The following is a 26,759-nucleotide window of genomic DNA, read 5'->3' as shown; positions in this document are numbered from 1 at the left end:
ACACTATCTTGACCACACGTGTGGAAACTACATCAGTATTGTCATCACTGAAGACGATGTCTGTTTAGGCCTTAACAGGTTGTCATTGAATCAGGTTTGGGAACGTGTTTATTTAATTCACTTGTCCTATTCCGTGAACTCATTCCGGAGCTTGAAACAGCATATTTAGGAGGAACAGGCAAACCTCAAGGCTATGGGCTTACGTGTCCCCGGGCGTCCCGGAGACGTCGGTTAGCGCCACAACACGTTATATTGGTATCTCTGGACGTCCTAGAGGCGCCCTGATTATGATCCCTGGTTTGTGTCCCCGAGTCGTCCCGGAGACGTCGGTTAGCGCCACAACACGTTATAGTGGTATCTCTGGACGTCCTAGAAGTGCCCTGATAATGATCCCTGGTTTGTGTCCCCGAGTCGTCCCGGCGACGTCAGTTAGCGCCACAACACGTTATAGTGGTATCTCTGGACGTCCTAGAAGTGCCCTGATAATGATCCCTGGTTTGTGTCCCCGAGTCGTCCCGGAGACGTCAGTTAGCGCCACAATACGTTATAGTGGTATCTCTGGACGTCCTAGAGGTGCCCTGATAATGATCCCTGGTTTCGTCCCAGGGACGTCAGTTAGCGCCACAATACGTTATAGTGGTATCTCTGGACGTCCTAGAGGCGCCCTGATAATGATCCCTGGTTTGTGTCCCCGAGTCGTCCCGGAGACGTCGGTTAGCGCCACAATACGTTATAGGGGTATCTCTGGACGTCCTAGAGGCGCCCTGATAATGATCCCTGGTTTGTGTCCCCGAGTCGTCCCGGAGACGTCAGTTAGCGCCACAATACGTTATAGTGGTATCTCTGGACGTCCTAGAGGCGCCCTGATTATGATCCCTGGTTTGTCTGCACCAATAACCTGGATGAGTATTTCATCAAAGCAATAAACGTCTATAGAACACACATGAAGCTAAGCCATGGTATGCTGGAAAAACTCGACCACGATACATTCATTTACCATCCCTCAAAAATGGAAGAGTATCGACTATCGCGGCTTGGACATAATTGCAGCGATGTGACATTGGGGGAATTGAACCTAGCTTTTCTGTCTTTCCCCGAAACACCAAACCAGTAGCTAACCCACCTCTGTTAGAATAGTGCCCCGTCAGCCTATTTCGGTTATCACATATTTAAGGTATGGCCATTTAATAAAGTTATCGCTAAGACGGATACAACGTCATAAATTAAACAAGTTCTAATGTCTACATGTAAATCATCCACTTGGCACAGGACACTGTTACAACTGGGCACCTGATAGGAATTGATGTCTGCAAACTGCTCCCCACATATACCTCAAAAGAACTCGTCTATAGGGGGTCAACGAGTTGTGAGGAGCCTTATTTGAATCACATCATTCGGTCAACAGAGGACAGCGACACAAGCATCTACAAACATTTGTTATCAGGTTCTGATTTACTGGTCTTGTTGCAGCTGGACCACACTTGTCCCTCGTGGAGGAACGCCTGACATGCCTCTGACCTTTCAGCTCCCGCCGTGATCTGTCATTAAGTTGACCTTCATTGAACAATGGGCAGTGAATCTGGCGCATCTATATTACACGCTATATGTTGCCGTCACTGGTCAATTCACAACGTCCACTGAGGGGAAATTTGGATCATGCTCTCTTGACCAAATGCAACAATTGACCGGTCACCTGAACTTGGTGTGACCCTCGTGTTGGTTACTGGAGTGAGGAAACGTCTATCGCTGAATCAAACCAGGGACCATAAAATTACTTTTTTTAGTTCTCTGATCAAACGTTAAGTCAATTCATCATTTTTCAGAAGATACATCCCTGCTCTATCCGCGGATAATATAGCATGACATATCTACCACAGACATATATTCTCCTGGATTATAATTTATGTATGATATTGTAATGTATGCTGATAGCATCAGCGTCACCCCTCTGATAACGAGCGAGACTTGCCCATGTGACGATAACATTGTCACAATTTGTATTCCCATTGGAGGCTGAGGATGGATTAAATGTAGTTTGACGCCGCAGTAATCAGTGGTACAGCAATCTCAAGCTGGCCTGCAAATACTCCAGTTTTGTTTTGAACAAAGTTGCTAGTGGCAGCATCAGCGACGACCCACGCCATCGGGCACGGTGACACGCATTTAGCTTAGTCAGCAACCCTTGACTTCAAATCAGTTTTGTCAACTCCTACGACAAACCGGTTGTGGAGGACCAGATTTACTCCCCCGTGGAGGAGGTGGGGGTGGGGGTTGGGGCACATGGGAAAGTCGGGTATAGGAATGCAGTTTTTTGTACACTCGTGCGTGAAATATGTAACGCATCATACTGCTATAGCAGCCTGAAATACACAAGTCATTCATTGTTTGGGTATTATGATAGGAAGCAATTATTAGTTTTTGAAACAGGCTGCGTCCTCAAATAAGGCTGCTTTTAACATTACCAATACAATACATTACAATACATTCTGCAGTACGCTTTAGTTCTGATGCTATCGCTTGTCTGACGTCACGGAATATAAGCTTTATATAGCCAGGCTATAATTCAATGCCGCATATACTGACGGCATTGTGTACCTGTGCAAAATTTCAGTGGGTTAATTCAATGTTATCCTCGACAGGGAATTGTTTTCGAGTCGTAGATAAGCATCGCACATAGATATGTGGCGTTATTGAAAATAATGGGCGTTCTGTTATAAACATAATGGGCATGAAAACACATAGTTATTGATACTGGCTGTACATATATGCACTCACAGGTTGTATTATTGTGGAAATTGAAACTGGCAGATATGGTAAAGTTGCATACTGACTGTTCCACTCAACACAGGAAACTTTGTCAACAATCAAGTAGACTAAGTAAACGAAGGGACCGCGATATCACTGTGAGGCGCAGACATATGGTTGGCCATTTAATCTCGGCTGAACATTATCTGCAACATACGTGCAAAAGAACATACGTGTTGTACGAATTTAGTTTACTGTTTGATACCCATGAAGATCCGGGTTAGAATAAGTCTTCATCACCCCGAAATGTCCATGGATGCAGACTTGGTCTCGTCGCTATATGTCTGAAATAATGCCAATGTGACGTAAAACTCAACTCAACCCAACTCAACCTCAACTTCACCAACCCATGCAGCCATGCTTGTCTTAAGAGGCGACTAACGGGATCGGGTGGTCAGGCTTGCTGACTTAGTTGACACATGTCATCGCATCCAAATTGCGTAGTTCGATGCTCTTGCTGTTGATCACTGGATTGTCTGTTCCAGACTCGATTATTTACAGACCGCCGCCATATAGATGGAACATTGTTGAGTGCGGTGTTAAACAACAAACAAACAAATTTTAGTGTTTGGAGAGTACGAATGAGCCAGTGAATTGTTGCCTCCCTTGGATATGTGAGCGAATGCTCGAGCCTTCTCAATTATTGTATTAGGCTGGTCTGTCTGCACCTGATCTGTCATCCACACGGGGAGTGAAGCAAAACAAACGTCATGTTGTGTGTAGAGTTATGCCCCTTTGTAGACTCACGAACACGCATTCGTGACCAACTCGTGTTATACCGGGACTAGCCGAATAGCTTACGGAAAGGGGCGAGTGGTGACGAATGACGGACACGTTCCCCGACCCACCTATAGCTAGGTCAAGGTCAATGCCCACGTTTGGGCCGTATGTTTATAAAGCATGAAGAGTTGTGTGTACATTCCCAAACATAACAGAATACATTCCCACTATTTTTAAGGTACTTTATCAATCGATTGCTCATTTCGTGAACTGTAAATATATGTTTGTCACGGACGAGGATGTATTTTATCAAGAGACTATCGAGGTGTGCGATTACAAATACATTTGTTATCTAAGCCTTACAGGACGGTACAAATGTTTGTGATGTTAAAAACTGTCTAATATTCACACTACTTGATCATGTGCCATGGTTGTCGAGACCAATCGCCACACGTCCGTGAGATCAAACCATACTGCGAAGATTCCAACCGACCTTGCGCGAGCTAGTCCAGAGGTATGATACTGACAAAACAGTGTGTGAGATGACATGTCAATGGAAGTATAGGTATGGCCAATGGAATCAACAGTCAGTGCACCTTTAAAAGAAACCTGGCAGTGTGTAGAAATATTGTCCGTCAGAGATATGTTTAATATCTATGGCAAATATTCTTTATCATCTAAATCTATGTCAATTATTGTTAATCAGGCAGATAGACGTCATTCCAGATCATAAAAAACAACGATAAGAGAGTTGGCCTATAGCTTTAGAAAAATATCAAAGACAAAAAGGTCTGCCGATAACACAAGTGAACTCACTTTACTCGTCATTCCAAGTGACTGTTTGGTCAACGAAATATCAAAGGCATAAACCGCTCAGATGCGGTTCCGTCTCTCATTTCGGTCATTCCTTCGTGGACTGCCTTCCCTTGAGGCATTGCATACACCAAAGCATGAGCAGTAGGGGAGACCGGGGTCAATTGTAACACTTTTTACTTAACTTCTTGTAATTTGATACTAGTCGACCGCTCACAAAGTTAATCGGTACTATCTAGTACATTGGCATCTTGGGTTTAAACCTCAGTGTCATTTTAAAATTCACTATTATGTCGTTACAAAGTTATTACGTATCAAATGCAATTACTGCATGTGTTACAATTGACCCCTAGCACGGGGCAATTGTAACAGGTGGATGGGACAATTGTAACAAAGAAGGTTCAAATGTAAAAATCTGCTTACATTCCAAATAAAATCAAAATAAAATATGGAAAGATGTTATCTTGATTAATTGAGGTGGAAATGAATTAACATTAAACCTTTGTAACCACCGACATTTTACATGTTTTTGGTTTAAAATTCTTGATTTTGTATACCCAAAATATGATAGAAAGACTAACACCAAAAACTTTCACCCGAGGGCTGATACTATCAACATAAGACTGAAAATGTCCTACTATGATGAAACTAGTAAAGAACTAAAATAAAACCAACATCATAATTTGCTTCATCATCATAACACAAGGGAAAATTAAATGGGGGCAATTGTAACACAGTGTTACAATTGCCCCCGATGATAGTAGCCATGTTTCATGCCACATCACATGTTAACAACTTTGGGCTTCTCAAATATTTCTACTTCAACATATGTCGTAATACCTCAAGTTTACGCTTGAACAGTTAATTTCATTCCAAGCAACATTTACTGCATCAAGAACGTTTTATTACGTTTTGTGAAAAAATTACTTTCCTATGTAAAAAACGATTTTTCGTCAACAGTTCTCGCCATGAGCGTGCAGCTGAAAAACGCCTGTATGTGGACCGCAGGAGAGCAAAGGGAAATAACTCTACTCACCTACACTATGCTTGAGCAAAAATTGTTAGAGTAATCGCCCTTGTTACAATTGCCCCGTGTTACAATTGCCCCCGGTCTCCCCTACTGTTTTTCCCTGTGCAGTGAGCGTCCGGAACAGGATCATATCAAAATGTCATAGGGTGAAGGGTTTGTAATTAACATATGATTTTATTCATAGCTAAATTATTAACACGAATAAGACCACGCCATTCTCGCTTTTGAACCTGTCCGTGAATAACATGTCACTCAGGACCTGACATAGACTAAAGCGTAGTCTCTGAATATATATAATTTTGATAGTAACAAACATCCTATTTAAATTGAAAAGGAGCCCGATTAAGGTGGAAGATTTAGAGCAACCTGAATCAATCTAGATTTGTTTCATTTTGGGCTTTATCACTGCAGGGAGGGCAGGGCAGTAGGGAAAATAATGTGGTTCAGGGACTGTGAGACAGACAAGCCCAGACACCTTGTGCTGTTACCCAGACAAGAACTTACAAACTTCCAGACGTTGTGATTAAATCGGTATATTATGTCCGCTTCGCGTGTGATTGACAGCTCTAGACTGTAACATCTCACATATGGATTCTTTATTCACAGCTTATATTGGGCAGTGTGTCGCCACCTGTTTGGACGTTATATAGTCTTTTATGCCGTTATACGTCCGATACAATATTTAAAGGTTGTTGTCTGTTAGTTTAGATATCGTACCGATGGGGCCAACTAGTCTGTCACACCGTCCCTGAACTACATTATTTTCCCTTCTGCCTAGCCAGGGGCGTAGCTACCATTATAGAAAAAAGCCCGGGCTTACACGTGATCGTTGCTAAAAAGGTTGGACAAGCCCTCAATACTATCTAAATATAAAGCTTTACAACCTATCGGGCTTACACGAAAACGATTGGCTTGCTACGCGCCTGCTAGCCCTCGATGCAATGCTAAAGCTCTAAATGAAGCAAATGAAATTCCCCAGGTTCAGGATCTCCCAACTCACTGGTGCTCATTTTCAATTTAAATGCGTTTATTTGTTACAAATTAAATATATATATATTTAGAGAATAAGCATAAGTCAAGGGCCAACACAGAGACGGTCATTTCACAGAGGGCTAACAACCAAGCTAATGTTAATGTATGGCACTTACGACTATCTTAGCGCTAAGAGAGCTTCGAAAATCTAGGCCCTGCCTCGTATGACACGCTGATTGGCCAGGGAATATTTGAGGAGTCGACGGTTGAAATGGGTTTGATATGAAGTGCCATAACATTACCTTTTCATCATGAACCATAACACACACATGTATTGCAAGTGAAGGTGAAAAAAATTACCTTGTTTGGAAGATATCGTCATTGGAACTCCTCCCGAGCAGACGACACTAAGGGAGGTAACTCTAATTTCGTACCACCTGCGGTGATGTCGATCGTTCGTTCAAAATGCTTTGTGTGAGTGAGTATAGTTTTACGCCGCTTTTAGCAATATTGCATCAACATCAAGGCGGGGGACACCAGAAATGGGCTTCACACATTGTACCCATGTGGGGAATCGAACGTCTTCGGCGTGACAAGCGAACGCTTTAACCACCAGGCTACTATGGCGCCACTCAAAATGCTTTGAACAACCGCATTAGTCGATAGGTGGCGAAATACAGTGGTGGTAATTACTCCCTGTATTGGCTCTGTAGTATATATACTAAATGCCCTCAAATGGTCTCGTATGTGGGGTACGAAATGATTGCGAATACAATCTTATAAGTATTGTTAAGGAATGAATATTTCATACACACGTTCTGCCCAGATAGGATTTATATCCAAGAGAGTACGCGCATGTGTTGCTGAAGCCATATAGCTATCAGCATGCTGTAGAAGAATTGATTTAGATGTTTGGAATCTCAATTCAGTGTGGGATTTTGTTCTGAGTACTATATTGTCGAAGGACACCATAACCCTTAAATTTACTGATACCAAAAAAGAAAGTAGGTCAGTTTTGCTCTGGATTGATACTTGATGGGGTTGCTTTTGATATGACATCTTTCGAATCCTAAACGTTGTTGATCTCTTATACATCAGTCTAGTCTAACCATAGCTGTCAGACAAGCAAAGTAGTAAATGTACCCGAGGCATTGTGCTTTAGTTCATGTGCCTCGGTACAGTACACAGTTTCCTGGAGTTACTTCCCTTTGTATGGCCATGTATCGTATATGATACTTCTGGCGTTGTAAGTCAATAACATCGAAAAAAAATATTTCCTTGTACTTTTTTAATCAGCAATGTCTGCTTGAGGTTTTAATACAATCAATAAACTGATCACGAAAAGGATATATTTCTACAGGAATATATAACGTTTATTATTGGCGAGTCTTGGGGTTGTCTAGTAGGTACAACTTTGGTCGTCACAAAAGAAGACCTGGGCCCGATTCATAACATTTGTTTTGTCCCCTGTTGTAATATGGATGGAACAGCGCTAACACCTGCGTGCAATATTTCTTTTGTAATATGATCTCAGTTGGTATTCACGCCCATATGAATATAATGCAAAATGTAATTAAATTTGAAATTGCAAAGGACAAGGATACTGTTTGGTGAAGAACTGTATCAGCGCATATCATGGGCTTATGCTCCACTTCAAGTTCACTACATGTATCCGATATACTTTATCAGCCATAAATCCCCAAATATGTCCAGTTTCGTGGTATAAATTCCGATTTATCTCCACAATCATAAGGAAACGTTTACCTCTTTACAGGCCGGTTTCATTTGAAGCATGCCTTATTCTGTGTTCATAAGTGTGCAAATCTTATTTACTCTCATGAAAAATTCCACAAACTGACCTTCAGTGTTTCCAAAAGCAAGCACGGGAATTCCCCTTCAGTTGATGTAATGTTACTAAATATAGCCAATGACGAATTTATTCAACTATCCAATCAGCTCGCATTTTCCACACACCTGACTTTCTCCAGCCAATCAGATATTATTACGCAAGCCAAGCGCATTTGGGGCAGAGGAATCTACCCTAGTTGTCGTTTATTTCTCAAAAACAAGAATACAGACAAGGAATGGTGGACTCTGGCATCGAAATCGACCTTGGGAGTCTGCTCGGGGTGGACGAGAACTCTTCGGACGGCGCCTACTATGAGCTGAAGAGCAAGACGGTCACGGAAAGGTGAGAAGTGCGCGCAAGTTCCAGCTATCCTGAAACGCCCTCTCGCGCCAGGCGCGCACGATCCACACATATGATCCGTGATATAACTGTATGTTTGACCCGTCCGTGGCTGACATCCCGACAGTAGTTGCGTAACACACCGAGTTAACACACATATGCCTCTGTTACGCTACCAGGTGAAGTTTAGGAGTGACATTTCATGTGTGTACCTTATGACTTGACAAAGCTGTCAACTACGTCAGTTGTCACTGGCCTTGTCAGTCACTCCATGTGCAAACTTCATTCACAAATCTAAAGAAAGTAATCATACTTTATTATAGTCAATTGTCATTTACACCTCTGGCTTGATAACGATGTGAGAATCTACACCGAAACATCGCTCTATGTAATAAACAAAAGCTGTTATCCATAAAGTCGTATCCTTCACCATAGCCGAGAGCCGCGATGCTACCTTCACCACAGACTATGGCATAGTTCATTCCTGTTTTTAGATCATATCTACATATGCATGACTTGTTCTAGAGTATTGAATGAGTGTTTGCTGAACTGTGTTGGGCAGTCAATCATGTCATTAATGAGATAAATAGGATTCTGTTTTGATATGCAGAATGAAAAAAACGATATATGATTATATCATTGTATAAAGATGTTTCATTACAAAGAAAGCTCATACCTTTATAATGAGAATATGACAATACAGGATTGTGTATATTTACTTGAGTACTGTAATTAAATGTTTGATTGATTTTTGTCAGTGGATTCAGGGAAACTGGTGAAATATCCTACACAACAGAAACGTTATTTACTCTGTTTTGTTTGTTTCTACAGTAGATATTTGTGATGTGCTTTCTCTTGGATGTATTTTCCAAAATACAATCAGATGCATTTGGTGTTGTCATTGCAGTGTCCCATTGAGCCATAGATCTTAGAATCATTGTTTTGTGTACAACCAGGGATTTACCTGGAGTCCTGTATTCGAGGGTCCCTGGGACTCATACTCTTAATTTTCAGGGGTCCTGGACAACAAAATGGGGGTCCCAGACACTTAAATACTATTCTTAATAACTGTTATTGTATTGTGTATCATGATCATTGCATTGTTACAATAATTAAATTGCAAATGATACCATAACCCAGCTAGTAGCAAACTCAGTGATAACTTATCGTTACTTTATTGGAATTTTTACAAAAAGTATTTGGACTTTTTCTGTGTCCCTGTGGATGCGCTAATAAATTTTATTTGCGTCCATTGTCAATTTTTATGCGTATAGGATACAGGAATTTGCGTCCTGTAAATCCCTGGTACAACTGTAGATGAAGCATAGGGTTGTCTATTATGTGTGTCAGTGTGCATCAACATTTGGCATAAAACGTATTAAAATGATGTGGATGAAGCTTGTCAAATGCCGATGAAATATGTTATAATTATAGGAATACCATTTACAGCATTTGCAAACCTTTCCATTGACCCTGGTTGTTCCTCTCCACAGTTAAGGTGGAAACAAGGGGCCCTGGTAGTGATAGTGCATTAACTACATGGAGTATTTCATCATGACCCCGCACTGGTGGCATTGATTGATGCTCCCACTATCAACCACTGGTTTCCTGGTCAAGTAACACAACATTGTGCCATACACATGACTACTGTAAAATATGAGAGGGCAGTGTACAGAAAATGAAGACTTCTATGATGACATTCCTGATGTGTATGCATATATACCTACTTGATTTACATGTGTTACATATGTATATACATGGCTGGATTGGGTCATTAGCCCCATAGAGATTCAGAGAGGGCTAGGTCACTGGTGTGCCCTCTTCCATTATGAATTGTGAAGACCTGGGTTAGAATTTATCTTCTGACATCAGTAACTCATGCTTGTCGTAAGAGGTGACTATCAGGATCGGGTGGTCAGGTTCTCTGACTTGGTTGACACATGTCATCGTCTCCCATTTGTGTAGATCAATGCTCATGCTGCTGATCACTGGATTATCTGGTCCAGTCTCAATTATTTACAGACTGCCGCCATATAACTGGAATATGGTTGTGTGCGGCGTAAAACTAAACTCACTTACTTACACTCATTTTTTCCAGTGAGGCTATATAAACACCATTAGACAGTGAGACTATGGTATTGTTTCTCATGCTAACAGGCACTAGTTTGTCTGGTCCAGATTTATGTATTTACAAGTCATGAAGTAATTTTCCCTCACTCACTTACAGCATCAGATGTGTAACTTTGTAACAAACTAGTGTCACAAGCTATCACTGTGTTGATATCTTTGAATGTAGAAGTTCCTCAACAGTAGACAATACTTCAGTAATACATATGTTTACATGATTCAACAATGTAACACTTTATAGTTAAACTAATGGTTGGTATTGCTGTAATTCTGTTTTCACCCCAATATGATTGTTATGTCAGAGGTACAGATAAGCTGCGTATCTGCATAAATTACGTAAATATTTATGTGAAATTTCAATTCCTGTTAAGTCTATTACATACAACTACGCTTGAATTTTTGCAAATACTCAATAAGTGTGATCTTACATGCATACACATAAAAATGTCAAATCTTAGCTTACGTACCCGTGGATAGATAAAATAACTGAGGTATATTGAGAGATTCTATTTCAGGACATGAACTTGACCACTTGCAGACTTTCTTATCGTTTCTCATATTACAGATCAAATATCAATAACAAACACATTTAAACGTTATTATATTTTTTAAATTAATGGAAAATGGCAAAATACCCAATTGAGTTTGAGTGAGGTGAGTACAATTTTATGGTTACTCAAAGGAAAATTAGGATACCCAATTGAGATACACAAGCAAGTACTTAACTCACTGACCCAAAACGTTATCTGTAGCTCTGTATGTGCACATGTTATATTGTTATTTATATGTTGCACAGTTTGCCAGATCCCCTTATTTTTACATGATAATGATAGACTTAACATACTTTGTAAATGGTTTTGATAACAAGGTTATATTTTTTTTAATGTATGTAATTTACTAACATCAAATACACAAGATGTGATGAATATTTCAAGAAGTTAAAATAACAGTTAATGGGAAATAAAGCTAACTAAATGAATTTTTTCTATTATCATTGATATCATCTCTGTTCTGGTAACTTGTCATTGTTCTTTGGGTAATATCTGTCCTGGTTACTGTCATTACGGAACATGAGGGCCTGTTTGATTTAATTTACTGCAGTTAGAGGGGAAAATACAGTAGTCAGTAGAACAGTGGTTAGCAGAATAATTGGTGTTATACTCTCTGTCCAGAAAAACTCTAGTCCTTCAGCTGTGATGTCAAGATATCTTTGCACAACCAACATAACATCTGGAGAAATAGATTAGCAATCCCTTGCAGCCATTGTGACCACCCACTCCACATTTTGTGTTAATTTGAGCTTTTTGCACCAAACAAACCTCACTTTAATCAATTCATTAATGCCTGACCTTAAACTCAGGGAGAGCAGAACTTATAGCAAGTATGAAACTGGTTTTGAGAGTTCACTAAGCAAAGCAATATGTCTTTTGTGTGAGCAGTTTATGCTGGCTTTGTGTTATTTCATGTGACGCACACTCCATACAGTTCTAACAAGGTAGGGTGTTATATGTGATATGAGTCCCAGTGTGGTCCATGGTTGGCTGCACTCTATGTATTTAGGAGTATACTGCAGCTAGGTAATATCATTGCCATATTTCAATAGTTATTTTCCTCGCTTGCGTCGGCAAAGTATGATTCATTTCTGCCTTGGCTGTACGTGGGGAAGCTGACACATTCTGTTAGTGACATCAGAAAAAGCCACAATGGTGGTGGAAGTGAAGTTGTCAGATTGACAGGACATATAAGGGAAGCTGTTGATTGTCCTAGATTTTATGTAAGTAATGACTGTCGTGACATCAGCAGGATGTACTGCAGCGTAAATATACTGCACATTCTTGGTAAATGATTTCAGCATATTGTCTCTTAACAGAAACATTATCAGTGAAATTGCATATGTAGAGCAATAAATGAATACAATAAGTGTGTTAATTGTTCTTTTCATGAAACATCATGAAGTTTGATGTACAATATGTGTCTGACACTGTATATTTATGTCTTGAAATTACTTGCAATGATGGTTTATAGAATACTTCAAGAGATCAATACTTTAAAGTTTAAATGTTTTAACATTGTCGATTTTAAAGCAGAGTTTTATTAAGTTTTATACTATAACATTTTAGGCTAACTAATATATGCAATGCCATGTCATCTTTTAATATACATTTGACTACATTTTAATGAACTCAACAGGACCATTAATTTTGGTTTGCTAAAACTGTAGTTCATTTTCATACAGGTTTTGTTTTGATATTTTCAAGGAAATTCTCACTGGGAAGGAAACAAGTATTGGATCAAATCTTGAAAGTTTAAATGTTAAATATTAAGATATTTTGAAGCAGAGTTATTATTAAATGTTAGACTAACTAATGGATGCAATACCATGTCATCTTGTAATACATTGGACTACATTTTTTATTAACTGAAAGGGACCATTAACATTTGCTACAACTGAAGTTCATTTTATGTATTTAACTGAAATACGGTGCAAGTTGTAGGGACAACAGTTTGTTATATCCGTCAGTTCCTTACAAGCATGTTCATCATAAGCATAATGTACTGTATTCCACACCACTGAACCTTATCATTCTAGTTTCCAGTCATTGTAACTTTCTACCTCTTGTGCTTACTTATAATTATTTTCATTTTGGAGACGGATAAACAGGAAAAGATATGACAAAATAAAGAAGAAATCAATTCTGTTTACAAATCTGACATGATCAATTCTGGGGTATCAGATTGACAGCTATGTATTGCTGACAGCAATGTATGCATCATCGCTTGGTAGCAGGCTGTAATATTGAGTTTGTGTGTACCAGGCTGATGTACATGCGTAGTTATTGTGATCTGGAACATAGCCAAACAGTTCCCCCCCTTCTCATCCAGCAAACAACAAGTGACGTGGACACTTTCACAGGTCCTAGGTTTCGTTTTGACATTTTCAAGGAAATTCACTCTGGGAAGGAAACAGGTTTTGTATGTGTTGGTAGATCTGCAGCTATAAATACCTTGGATGACTTGGCGGAGTCAGCTGACAGGTGCCCCATGACAAGTGCCCCACATAATGGGTAGGCATGGATGTACAACCTATGTAACATTCTCATGTTAGTTTAGCTTGAGTGACATTTGAGAAGGATGTTTGCTGTTTTCATAGATATCTGCTTGAAGGATGACCTTCAATGTACTTTAAATGTTTGATGCACATTAAGTTCTGTTTCCTGTTAAAATTCAATAGTGACCTATTTTAGTCAACTGCAGTGTCCTGTTAAGTTGACTGGTGTTTGGTTGGTGGCGGTATGTGAGGATCCAGGGTAGGACTAACACACTGACATGAATGGATACATTGTAACTACACCAGTACCGCACACAATACTGGACTACTTTCAGATACATGAAACCATGGCGTGTATGAGTTTTGAAGAACAGGTTTAGATCATGCTTGGAGTGAGTTATTTGTCAAAAAACAAATTCTGACAACTTAAATACTGTCAGTTTATGGATAGAAAGATGCATAGATCAGTGTTTTATGTATAACACTGTGGGACATGACACCCAACATAATGTCTCCATACAGAGAATGCCCTTGTTTTTATACTAAATGACTGATTTCAAATCATTTAACTGTGTATCTTACATTACTTTTGTCGAACTAAAATACAGCAAGAATTAGAAATGCATGAATCTTGAAACTCTAAAGATAGTGTCATCAAGATTAAGCAAATATCGGCAAATCAGTGCTATTTTGATATCACTTATTAACTTAAGCCAAGGTTTTACAATCTAATTCAACATTTAATGAACAATCAAAAGTAGGAAATACAGTTAAATTGTAAAACAATTTGGGGTTTGTTTCATATTTAAGTGATCTCCCTTTGTCTTACTGGGTTATGGGTCAGTTTCCTATTTGCATATCGCTGCTTGTTATTGTGACATTGACACCGTAAAATGAAAAACAAATGTGTAGCAATGAACCCTGGAACCAGTTGATTTAGTGATAAGATTTACATTGGTGATAAAAGGTTAAACAATGGGAGACAACGAGTTGTAACACTGAACAATATTGTGCAATACAGGGGAGTGTCGAGTTGATATGTATATGAGCGGTATATGCATACTGTCTACCTGATAAGTGTTATCGGTTTCTTGAACTAGCGCTGGGCATAGTCCAGGCTGGAGGCGGGTAAAGTGATACAGCTCATCAGAAACCTGATCAGTCGGAGGCACTGAAATAAAGATGTTGCTGAGGTATAAATGTATTCATGTATAAGGTTTCAGATCCAATGTATTATCAGTATACTGTACATCATATCATAAATCGCTGCACTTTGATGATACCACTGTTTGTTAGATCTATCTTGTGTAAGTCAAGTGTTTTCATCCTAGAAATTTTATTAAAATAACCAATATTAACTGCATACATGTAACATTAATATATTTTCTGCATTTTTTGGTTAATTTGAACATATAAATGAAAAAATAAAATTCTCAATCATGAATGTGAATCAAACACCAGTGTATCTTAAGGCTTTGTTTTCTATTGTAACCATGGTAAGTTGATGAAGTGACCCTGCGTAGGTCCTAGCCACAGCAGCAGCGGTAGACGCAGTAGGTTAGCAGGTACAGTTTAAATGACTGGAGTGATCTCTGGATGATAGGGTGGAACTATCAAAGTTCAGTGTGACCTACTTGTGTGTGGTACACTGTGTGGATTAGTTGTGTGGCGATGGAGGTGTGTTGTGCACCAGACATACGGAGCGGGAACCATGCAACCTGTCGATCTAACACTACCCAGGAAACGGAGAACATACTGTGTACGACAGAGGACAAGGTACGCCTACGTTCACGGCTGAGTCAGTTTGTCACCCTGACATATCTTTAATTGTGGCTTGTGTGACGCACAAACATGAAGCTTTACGATATATATCCTTTATTGGAGAAGTCACAAGATAGACGGTCCTGTTTGTTTAAATACTTCTTTGGCTATTTTTGAAGTGCACGTGATTCACGGTTGACAGGACTTTGTTATCTGTGTCCTTGGGAGATGTTTTCCTGTTGTTGAAATTGTGTTTTATAGCTGATAACATGTGTAGTTGCCAGTGATGGGCAATCCCTGTAACTTTTATGTATGTGAACTTATGTTGATATTTTTAATAATTTGTAATTGAAGTTAACTTCCCACAAAGCACATCATATGTACAACAACATTACTGGCCGTATGTTGGTATTTTATCAAGGTGTAGTCATGGTAATCTTTGACACGATTAGCTTGCTGTACTGCATTTTCAACATTTCTTAAACTTAGGGTTAAAAAAGCTTTTTTGTAAAGGATACTAAATCTTCTACTAAACTTTATAGAACTCAATCAAACTTCAATTTGTCTCATTTTTTTTACATTACTTGTCATTGTATGTATTTTAATGTAATGTTATTTATTCACTCTGTTGTAGCGAAACATCTGTGACTTCATTAAAAGTAATGTTAAAATATTCTAATAAATAAAATAGTAATATTTAATCATTCTCAAAATATTCCGATGAGCTGCTGAGTCTTGGGGTTTTTCGGAAAAATGTAATAGAAACTTGTCAATCATCACTGGAAGGTTTTCACAGAAGTTCCACAGGGGTGACAACATGATATTTTTTGTTTATCACAAAAACAATTTTTATTTATTGCATGAAAAGAATGTACCAGTTATGTAGTATATTAGCGATGGTCGTATTTCATCTGAGATATATTCCACAGTTGGGGTTGTTGATCATGTGGACATGTGTGAGATCGGATTGATAACGGGAAGGTATTGATGCACTTGTTTTGATGGACATGTTTACTGACCACAGATGACCTTGGCTTGGTTCTGGCCACATGTGGCCTGTGATGGCTGTAAGGTCACTCAAGTGTTTATGAATAATCATGGATGTTGTGGTCAGGCCTGTGTCAGATTACTGTGTCGGTTTATCAACTAAATTGATAGCAATAATAGGTGTGCATATAGAGATGGACTACTAATACTATTTATCTGAAAATTGAAAAATCTAGGACTGTACTTAGCTTCTACAACTACAAGTTTTGATTGACACAGGGGTTTTGAGAATGACATGTTAAACCATTAAAACAAATGTAAGTAGAGTTCTGAATATTTATTCACTATCTTTCTACCAGATGATAAAAGAGTAAATAAATAATTATAATAATGGCCATTTATACAGCGCCTGTTTCCACACACTTGTGCATGCTCATAATTCTAACACGTTGTTACCCCGGATAACCCAAACTACCTGTTAGGCACTAGAAGGTTATAGTCACATGACATATCCCACTGGGTACCCATTCACTGAACAGAGGCAATTTTGAAGACACTTGCGTGCCTAAGGTGAGACCACATGTATCACATGTGCTTTGTTTTGGGGCTGGACTTAAGTCTAAGAAACTCTCAGGAGTCAAGCTGCCAAACAAGGACTCTCTGCGCCCAACGTTGCTTAACGTCAACTGATTTGTGATCTGAGCTCTATGCACAGGAGCACACACCAAATAAATCATCAATAGCTTAGAGTGATTAGCTCAAACTAAATCCAACAACACTGATCCAGGTGGATTCAGGTGAACCATTTAGTCAGGAGGGTTATTAGCAGCACATACACACCGCGTCAAACAACATTCATTGGTGGCATTTCTGGAACCTTGATGTTCTTTGGTTAGCAAGTGATCATGTTGTGAAATAGGTACCGGGATTTCCTGTATTTAAGCCCAGGGCTTAATAATGGAAAATGACCCTTCTCGTTCACAAATAAAAAACCATAATTAAGCCCAGGGCTTAAATTTGGGAAATGCTTGTAACTGAAGAAAATGTTTCTAAGACACGATAAAACGGAATGAACTTTAATATAAACAGAATAATACAGAAAACTCAGTAATTGCACTACAAACGTTATATATGATGACGTTTGCCATGTGCTGTTGCAAATGGACGTCACTCTAAACAATAAAATTTGAAATCTTATTTTAGGCCCATGGGCTTAATAACAGGAAAATATCCCCTTATTAAGCCAATGGGCGCAATTATGAGTGGGCTTAAATACGGGAAATCACGGTAGGTGGTGAAAATGTGGCCTATTTCATTGACCTAATAATGAGAATGGGTTTTCTCTATAGTCCAGGTTTTGCAAGGAAAATAGATAATGTAAGTTGTAACAGTGTAAATATGTAGATAAACAACGTAGGGTACTCCTGTACAGGGAAATAGCTTGGGGTTTGTCAAGGACGTGTTTCACAGGGTTCGTGATTTTAAAACAGCTGCCGGAAATATTTATGTAGAGTTAGGAAGAGGACTTTGACATACAATTACCTTATATGGCAGTGGACTTTGTATGAGGGGAATACCCGGGTACAAGGGCGGATGTGTTCCTTGAATATTCACACTCAGGTTTTACCTCACGCAAACATTTTTCGTCAGTGTAACACAATTATTCAAAATATCTTGTGAAGACACTGTGTCCTACACAAACATGAGGTACACACTTGACATGAGGTATTATACTTTTCATTTAATCATTTTTATGTTTTGTTTTTAAGGTTTTTCCAAAATTATTGAGATTTGTTTTGGATAGGTGCAACAAATGCTATTTTCTTCTGAACTTACATAGCAGTGAGGATGTAAATATGTATGAACTTGGATTTTGGTTAAATCTTAATTGTTCTTCTTTGTATGAAGGTGGAGTGGGACACATCGTCTTAACCTGTCTTTTTATTTCAGTCCAGTGACAGACATCCGGAATGCCAGCATGTCCAATCGAACCAACCTGCGGTTGCAGCTGATGCGGCAGCAGCTGATCGAGGAGGAGAAGCGAGAGACGGTGTTGTCATCATCATTCAAACCTTCCAGCGTCCCCTCAAAAACAATCGACATGCCGCCTGTCAGTGTCAACTCAACAGAAGTACCGCCACAAGTCTTAAGGGTGGGTACAATATTTTTCAAACATAATATTAGAGTCAGACAGTAGGAAATAATGGGCAAATGTATCATAGTTATATTGATTAGTGCCTGACTCTTTTGATCAGTACGTGTAGAGCAACGGTTAGTGAGATATCTTAGTGAGATATCTTAGTGATCTGTGGGTTCTAATGTACAGATATATTACCAGCAATGTCACAGATTTCTGTGGGAGGCCAGAATTACAGATATCAATATGGAATAGAGGTTGATTTTGTGGACAGCTGCTGTCATGAATTATGGGGAAATGTGAAATATTTTAATAATGTAATGGAATGCATTCAACAGTCTCATCCCAATCCACAGACCTTTGAAATATAACATTGTCCTTTCATCTGGTTGGACAACATCTGTCTTCTGTAATATGCATAATGGAAGGCCAACAATATCTATATTACTTGACAAATATGATCTATGAACAAAAATGCTTTCTAAAATTAAATTGGGATGTTTATGTAGACTCATAGACCACACAAAGACAATTATTAGATTTTTCCAAATCATTTCATAATTTGATGCAGTTAAACTGTTGACGACATTAACTCGGAAATAGGATAAAGCAAGAGTGTGTGGAATTGTGCTTCCTTTACCACACTCATCTTCAGCACTCATCTGCAGGGTCAGACAGGTGTTTCCGGAGGAAGTTTTATAAACATAATCATAATATGTTGAAATAATGCAGCTTAATGTAGCAGTTACCTGTCTGCTTGTGATCTGGAAATCATTTATACCTTGTATGTTAATTCCTGTACTCTGGTCCTCGTCTGCTCCAGGCATGTATTGATGTCCTGAGTAGTGTATTCCTGGAGATGTCTGATCTGGATTACAATTCAGACATGTATATCAACAGGCAAAGTTGAGAATAAGCTTGATCAACAGCTGTTGTGAAACATATACCATATCGGAACATGTATACAGATACACTTTGCATTGTAGGTTTGAATAATTACCAAACGGCATTTGCATAAATAGCGTAATGTTATAGAAAATAATGATATCTGGTTGTCTGGTGTAATGGAAACTATTTGTACTCCCATCATCTGTTCAGCTAAGTTGGTTCTGTACCATTTCCGCCCTCATCGATTGTATACCATGATCAGACATTTAATAAACCCTCACTTCTGAAACTGAAAGGATTTCCGGGATGTTTTGACTGGATACCCTTGACCTTATCACCTTTGTTACGGTGTATTATGAGGACTATACTTTGAACACTTCTCTCTGATAATGTATTAATCACTTTGACTACAGTGCCCCCTCTAATGGCAGGAAGTAGCAGACGGAAGCAGGGGTGACGTCTGCTTGAATTAGATCCCAATGTTATACGTTGTCACTTGCTGTGCCATGCACTGGTGTATTCACTTCATGCTGGGAATAAAACATTGCTCTTGGGAGATTGTTTCAAAATAACTATAAAATAATGCTAACTGACAACTATTTTACAGTGGAATGAAATTCTTAAATATTGTTTTCAGTTGTGACAACTGTCTTTTGTCTCATATGAAATCCAAATTACGTAAGTCCCATTGTTAACTACAGATAGGAACAATGAGCTTTTGTGCTTTTAACATATTGGTTCTCTGGATCAGTGTCAGAACTACTTGTCAGTAACTTTTCAGTGGATGAAATGCTTTACTATTCCCAGAAAAACAACTTTCAGACTCCGCTCTAGTGATGAGGATGAATACTGGAACAGCCGTGCTAGGTCAAGCCACACCTAAATTGTAGGATTTATCCGACTACAGATAGAGTGATGAACGGAGCATATGACACTACTATTGCAGATGTCCAGGACCTTGTTTGATTGTGGAGGTGACAAGAGTGATCTGTGTTGCAGGTGGAGACCAATCTACAGTTCCCTACCAAATACCACATGCAACAGAACAAGAAGCGACAGATTCAGATGTTCCTGAACCAGGGTCAGGTCCCTGTGACCGTGCAGTCCCTCCCTGCTGTGTCCAGCACCTCCGCCCCAGGTGATCTGGGCTTCATAGGGAGCGCCCCGGTAGCAGACCCTGATAGCCCACTGTCCATGGGGCTCAGCAGTGTAGCTACCAGCACATCAGAGGTCAGTACACAAGGTCACAGTCAATGTTTTATCAAATTAATTGCCCAAAACAATAATTGTTGTTCCGTGAAATGATTATGTATCATATTGTGTATACAATAGTTTGTGGTGGCATTTTGAAAACAAATGCTACATTTGAAGCAGTATTCTGCATACGGAAACTGTTGTTTTCTTCAGGTGGACAACTTCCTGTCTGACATCATCAGCCTGGAGTCTGTGGACGCTTGTCTTGACAGCGACCTTACTCTCATCGAACCATCTCTTACTCAGATGTCATCAACAGTAAGTGCCTAAATAGTACACGGTTTAGATCCTCATAGTAGCAATAGTAGATGCCCCTGTTCTTGTTTTAATCAGCTGAAGATGTTTCATACTCAACACCAGGCAGAAGTCCAGATCAGGTTAAGCAGATTAGTTGGGAATGGAATGGCCAGGAACTTGTCTTTGGATAGTCCAATAATTGCCAGTGGGATGGCCAACTGGATAGTACAGCGTACTGAAAAGTCCAATTATTCCTAGTGGGATAAGACAGTAATAGTTGGGATTACCTCCCCTAGCTGTCATCCTGATAGACAGGTGGATAGTACAGACCACTGGATAGTCCAGTTATTGCTAGAGGGATAGGACAGTAGTAGTAGGGGTTACCTCCCCTAGCTGTCATCCTGATAGCCAGATGGATAGAACAGCCTACTGGATAGTCCAGTTATTGTTAGTGGGATAGGACAGTAATAGTGGGGGTTACCTCCCCTAGCTGTCGTCCTGAAAGGAGACTAATGGCGGCAGTTATGATCCTGACACCGATACATGATACTGAGATAAGTCTCAACTAACAACAAGATAAAGATGCCTATACAACCAGTGCAAGTGTTCCCACCACTTTGACCTGTTGCTTATCGTGAGCTGATGATTGTGGACTTGCAATCTACTGACCTATTTGACAGCACAAATGGATCAGTATGATGAATGTTTTACACATTGTCTGATAACAGGCAACCCTTAACCCTCATCACTAGGTTGTCACTAATGCGTCACCAGAAGTGTTGTAAGAAATCAAGTAGCACTATCTGATAACTACTGCACATCTGCAGGGCTTGGAAAGATGGTTTAATAACTACCAGAAATCATCTGATGGTGTGGGCCAGTGGGGTAACCTTGTGGTTAAAGTGTTCACTCGTCACGCCGAAGGGCCAGGTTCGATTCACAGCATGGGTACAATGTGTGAAGCCCATTTCTGGTGTCACTTGCTCTGATATTGCTGGAATATTGCTAACAGCGGCGTAAAACCATACTCAGTCATCTAATAGTGTAAAGTATTTTTAGACTTCATGTTTGTTTCTGTCAGTAACTGGTTCAGAAGCAAGATGACTCTGTACAACTTTTAAATAACACCTTTCCTGACTGCAATTGTAAGCTAATATTCCTTTTGTCATGATGATGATGATGATGATGATGATGTATTCATTGTTACAGATGCCTCAATCTCAGCTCCTTAACGCATACACGGTTGACTCATCTAGTGCCAAATCCTCATCATCATGCCCGGCTGCGTTCCGGAAAGAACCGGCCCCAAACTTCATCACGGAAGATGATGAGAAGGCTTGGTACAAGGAGCGCCAGAAGAAAGATAACCACAATATGAGTCAGTACATATTAGGGTCTTTACTAGTTGTGCTTGTGTAAATTCAGATCAATTGTTCCTCTTTTCAATATTTCATGGTCTTTCTGCAATTCTTTTTTGTTTCTTCTCTTATGTTCATCTTCATGTAAAACTATAAAAATCAGGTTTATATGGGGGAGGGAATATGTGCAAGACTTTCATTACCTTTCCTCCATGTTTTGGTATTTCAAGTCATTTTATGACAATGATATTAATTTGTTGTTTCCAGTTGAAAGGAGGAGGCGGTTTAACATCAATGACAGGATCAAGGAGCTCGGGACCATGCTCCCCAGATCAAGTGATCCGTAAGTGGTCTCAGAGTTGTCTCCCCTTCACTGACAGAATACACTTTCCCACATGTCTGCAGATGTTAACGATTTAATTCCCAAAGTACTTTCCACCAAATGTGCTCAAAACCATTAGTTAGCATTAAAGCCATTTCCTCAGACAATAAATACATGATAGAAAACTGATGAAATGAAAGTTATCTTGAGTCAGTAATCTATTAAGTAGGTCCTGTTTAGCTGTTGATTGAAGGCTACTTATATTATATACACTATCTGTCACTGTCATGAAGATAGCAGAAGCTGCAAGCCACTAGAAGTTACATATTCAAGAACCAATACTAACAAATCAAAGTACGGAACTCTTGTCAGCTGTTTTTGTCTTATAATTACGCCACAGTATAATGGTAGTCTATGTTCCTACATGTGTTATGACCTGTGAAGACCTGTTTAGAATTGGTGTTCAGAAACCCATGCTTGTTGAAGGGGCGGTGGGGTAGCCTAGTGGTTAAAGCGTTCGCTCGTCACGCCAAAGACCCGGGTTCAAATCTCCACATGGGTACATTGTGTGAAGCTCATTTCTGGTGTCCCCTGCCGTGATATTGCTGGAATATTGCTAAAAGCGGCGTAAAACCTAATTCACTCACTCACTCACTCATGCTTGTTGAAAGTGGTGACTAACAGGATCAGGTGGTCACACATGTCATCGTACCCCAATTGCATAGATCGATGCTCGTGATGTTGATCACGGGATTGTCTGGTTGAGATTGGATTATTTACTGACCGCCTCCATACAGCTGGAATATTGCTGAGAGTGGCGTTAAACAACAAACCAACCAACATGTGTTGTGACCTGTCTGGTCCTCTGTTGACAGAGACTTGAGACAGAACAAAGGGTCCATCTTGAAGGCCTCCGTGGACTACATCCGCAGGCTGAAGCGTGACCAGGAGAAGGTGCGGCAGTTGGAAGACCAGCGGAGGCAGCTGGAGGCAGCCAACAGAAGATACATGCTCAAAGTACAGGTGAGTCGTCTCCCTTTGACTGTTACCAACCTGAGACACCTCTGACGTGAAATTATTATTTGAATTATTTTGCTCATTAAGAACTCAAATTTATACATAATTTTATACTTGATGGAATCAGTAATGTTGTTATGTTTAAAGGTTAACAGTTTTTATATTTATACCAGATTTTTATTGCTGTTGAGGAAATTCAGAGCTTAAGAGCGAAGCCAGCTCATGAATTGCAAATTCCTTTCTCAGGCACGTAACTTCATACCCATTTGTATGATTTAAAGTGGTCAAAATGTGCATGCTAAAAAAATAACTACACATACCTTAAAATGGTTTCATTTTCTTGAATGAATTGTTCACAATATCAGCATTTTCTATATAAAGCCAGTTTGGCGTGAGATTTATCAGTTTTGTCGTGAGCGAATGACATGAGTATTAAAAGTACTTGTCTCAAGCCAGAGGTGTGAGAATTGGCAGGTATGGAGATTACATGTATGGATAAGATTGGCCTAAATTTAAATGGATGACAGTATAATTTATCACCCTAAATTTGACAACAGCTGGTACTTCAATGTTGATTGGGATCTTGTGTACTCAGTTTCATCATGCAACAAACCATCACACACGATCACTGATAGTCAGCTCATAGCAGATATTGTTGACATGGTGTGTAACGTCTTGTGTATCTTCTTCCAGCAACTGGAACTCCTGATGAAGGCCCATGGAGTTTCCACAGGCTACACAGAAGACATGATGTCCCTTACCACAATGATACCTCCCAGTGCTGTCAACTTTCAACCTAAACAGGAAATGGACCAGTCCGACATGTTCTCATCAACACCTACCAACAGTTTGATTGAGGAAGAAGACTCTCCGGTCAGCGGCGACCCGATGATGATGTCCGCACCGGTCAGTCCTTCTCTCGGCATGGACGAAGATTCAGACTTCTTGTGAATGTGCTTAGACAAGGGGAGACAACTCCTTTTGTCTTTGTTAAATGTGGACTATTTCGTCTCGAGAGAAACGCTTTACAAGTCTCTACAGTGATGAAGAACTTAAGATTCAAGTCAACAAACCATTTTCATTAGCATCAGGATTGAAATGATTTCAGCCTTCTTTGCAGCATTCATCACAGTGACTCAGAGCAAATAATTGCAACTTGAAATCAGTTATAAGTACAGCTACCAGCAAAATGATCAAATGAGAGAGAAAAACATTTCATTTGCCAACAGACATATTTTGACATATTCTGTGCAATAGTTGGACAAAGATTTCCTCGATGTTTAAGAAGAATCTTGGTCCACCCAGTTCAAGAGTTCTGACTCAAGTTTGTGGTCCCTGCTATGTAGAAAATTTGATCGCTAGAATATATTTTCATCTGAACTGTTAGACAAGCTTGCGTTGCATGGGTTTTCACTCAAGAATATTTAGTGAAAAACCTGGGTTGTTTACAGTGAGTTGTTTGTTCCTTTAGAATTTGGATGGCATTTGGTGCTAAGAAGTGCAAAATTTCCAAAGGTGACAATACATCGGATGTGACCTTAAACCATTATGCAAATGTGCCACAAATGACAACTGCATCAGTTGTGGTCTACCAATTGAAATCACTATAGTGGTATGAAAACCCAGATTATTCCTTCTAGCGTCTTGAAGCAGAAGACTGAAGATGAGGAAGTACTGAAGGGAACAGCACCAGAAAAGGGTGATTGTGATGTTCAGGGCTACAAGGACGATTGGTTGGAGGGAGACCATTCCAATGTTTTGCATCGTTTTTGTAGTAGAGGAATATTCGACTTCAATGAAATGTAAATATGTAAATAGTTACATAATATAATCCTGTGTACATATCAACTATATCCGTGTTAAGACTTGTGCCACTTCATATGTTTCTGTGGCCGACACAATTATGTCCTGAAGGTCGAAAACTTTTCTTTTATCAAAACTTTCCAAGTGTTGGAGTGTTGAACTTGTTGAAGATTCTCTTGACAGGAGGTGGGGTGTTTCGTTTTCTGGATTACAAGAGATTCTCATCACTGAGCATTATTCAAGCAAAGACATCTGATTGACGAAAGATTTCAGTCTCGAAATGACAATCTTTCTGGCCTCATAACAAGTGGAAATAGAGAACATTGGCAATGTATTTTTGATACCATGCTCCCAAATGAATATTTTGAACACAAAACAAAGTTATTGCAAATACATAATTATAAAAATGTATGTTTATCTTGTGTAAACATGGCAAAAGTGAATGTCAAAATGTTTCTCATTTCTGACCTAACAACTTGTCAATTTGTCTTCAAACACAAACTAACTATTGCAAAATATACAATGGCCAATGTAACAGAGTGTGCCATGTTCTGTATTTGAAATAGTTGTGAACCACTTTTGGAACTTCATTGTATTAGGAGTCAGTTTCAGTTTCATAGCAGTGATATAGTGTGGTTTTAACTCCAGGAACATGAAGTCATCAACCAAAAGACATAAAACTCATAACATTATCATCACGTTGAATGTGGATTCACATTTTCTTTCCTGTTTTGCTCCTTGTTGTGAAACAAAGTTAACCAGAGAGAAAGTTATTCTCTCGATAAAGTGACGTGTTAATAGAGAGCAAGTAGTTACATCTCAGTAGATCACTGGAGTAACGCCATTTTTCTTATAATAAGTGATGCGTCGGGGAGAAGAAATTGTTTTCTCAGGATGTCATGTCTTAGAAGAGAGGAAGCAGTTATCTTGATATTAGTTGCATCTCTGTAGAACAGGCATCTACTGTGTTGAGAATACGAAGGAATTGTGTCTACTGTAACTGGTCTGGTAATCCTCCTTTTGAGATGAACATAGTTTCAGTTTCAGACAGGAACAGTATATATTGAAAGGTTAAAAGTTCAACTTATTTTCCCATTTAGGGTTCTGTTAAGCACAAAGGAGATACAGAGTGTGTAAATGGCATAATTCATTTTCATTGTGTATAGTTATGAAACTATTTTAGAAAGCAATGCAGAGAAGCAATACATGCACAGAAGTGTGTTGCACCTGGATGGTAAAACTTTTGTTTTTTTAAAACACAAAGAAGAAAATAAAAGAAATGTCAATCATA

The 26,759-nt window shown here is 39.3% G+C and overlaps 1 protein-coding gene across 3 annotated transcripts in view; it reads left to right on the top strand.

Moving 5' to 3' along the window:
- The window catches only part of LOC124271159 (microphthalmia-associated transcription factor-like), a 30,439-nt gene extending 3,680 nt beyond the window's left edge, over positions 1-26,759 (top strand). The window contains exons 1-8 of one of the 3 annotated variants that reach the window (XM_046706230.1): positions 8,342-8,531; positions 18,403-18,604; positions 20,477-20,707; positions 20,885-20,989; positions 22,178-22,346; positions 22,594-22,669; positions 23,524-23,671; positions 24,359-26,759. In XM_046706230.1, the coding sequence (XP_046562186.1) occupies positions 8,425-8,531; positions 18,403-18,604; positions 20,477-20,707; positions 20,885-20,989; positions 22,178-22,346; positions 22,594-22,669; positions 23,524-23,671; positions 24,359-24,616 (1,296 nt within the window). In that variant the 5' untranslated portion in view covers positions 8,342-8,424 and the 3' untranslated portion in view covers positions 24,617-26,759. Of the gene's footprint in view, positions 1-8,341; positions 8,532-12,326; positions 12,430-18,402; positions 18,605-20,476; positions 20,708-20,884; positions 20,990-22,177; positions 22,347-22,593; positions 22,670-23,523; positions 23,672-24,358 lie in introns of those variants that run through there. The other 2 variants (XM_046706231.1, XM_046706229.1) reach the window with 2 other exon arrangements.

Source organism: Haliotis rubra, unplaced genomic scaffold, assembly GCF_003918875.1.
Source record: "Haliotis rubra isolate DU_JTF1 unplaced genomic scaffold, ASM391887v1 Scf158, whole genome shotgun sequence".
NCBI classification, from domain to species: domain Eukaryota; kingdom Metazoa; phylum Mollusca; class Gastropoda; order Lepetellida; family Haliotidae; genus Haliotis; species Haliotis rubra.
Note: the sequence above shows the minus strand (reverse complement) of the source record. Positions and strands in the feature narration are given on the sequence as shown.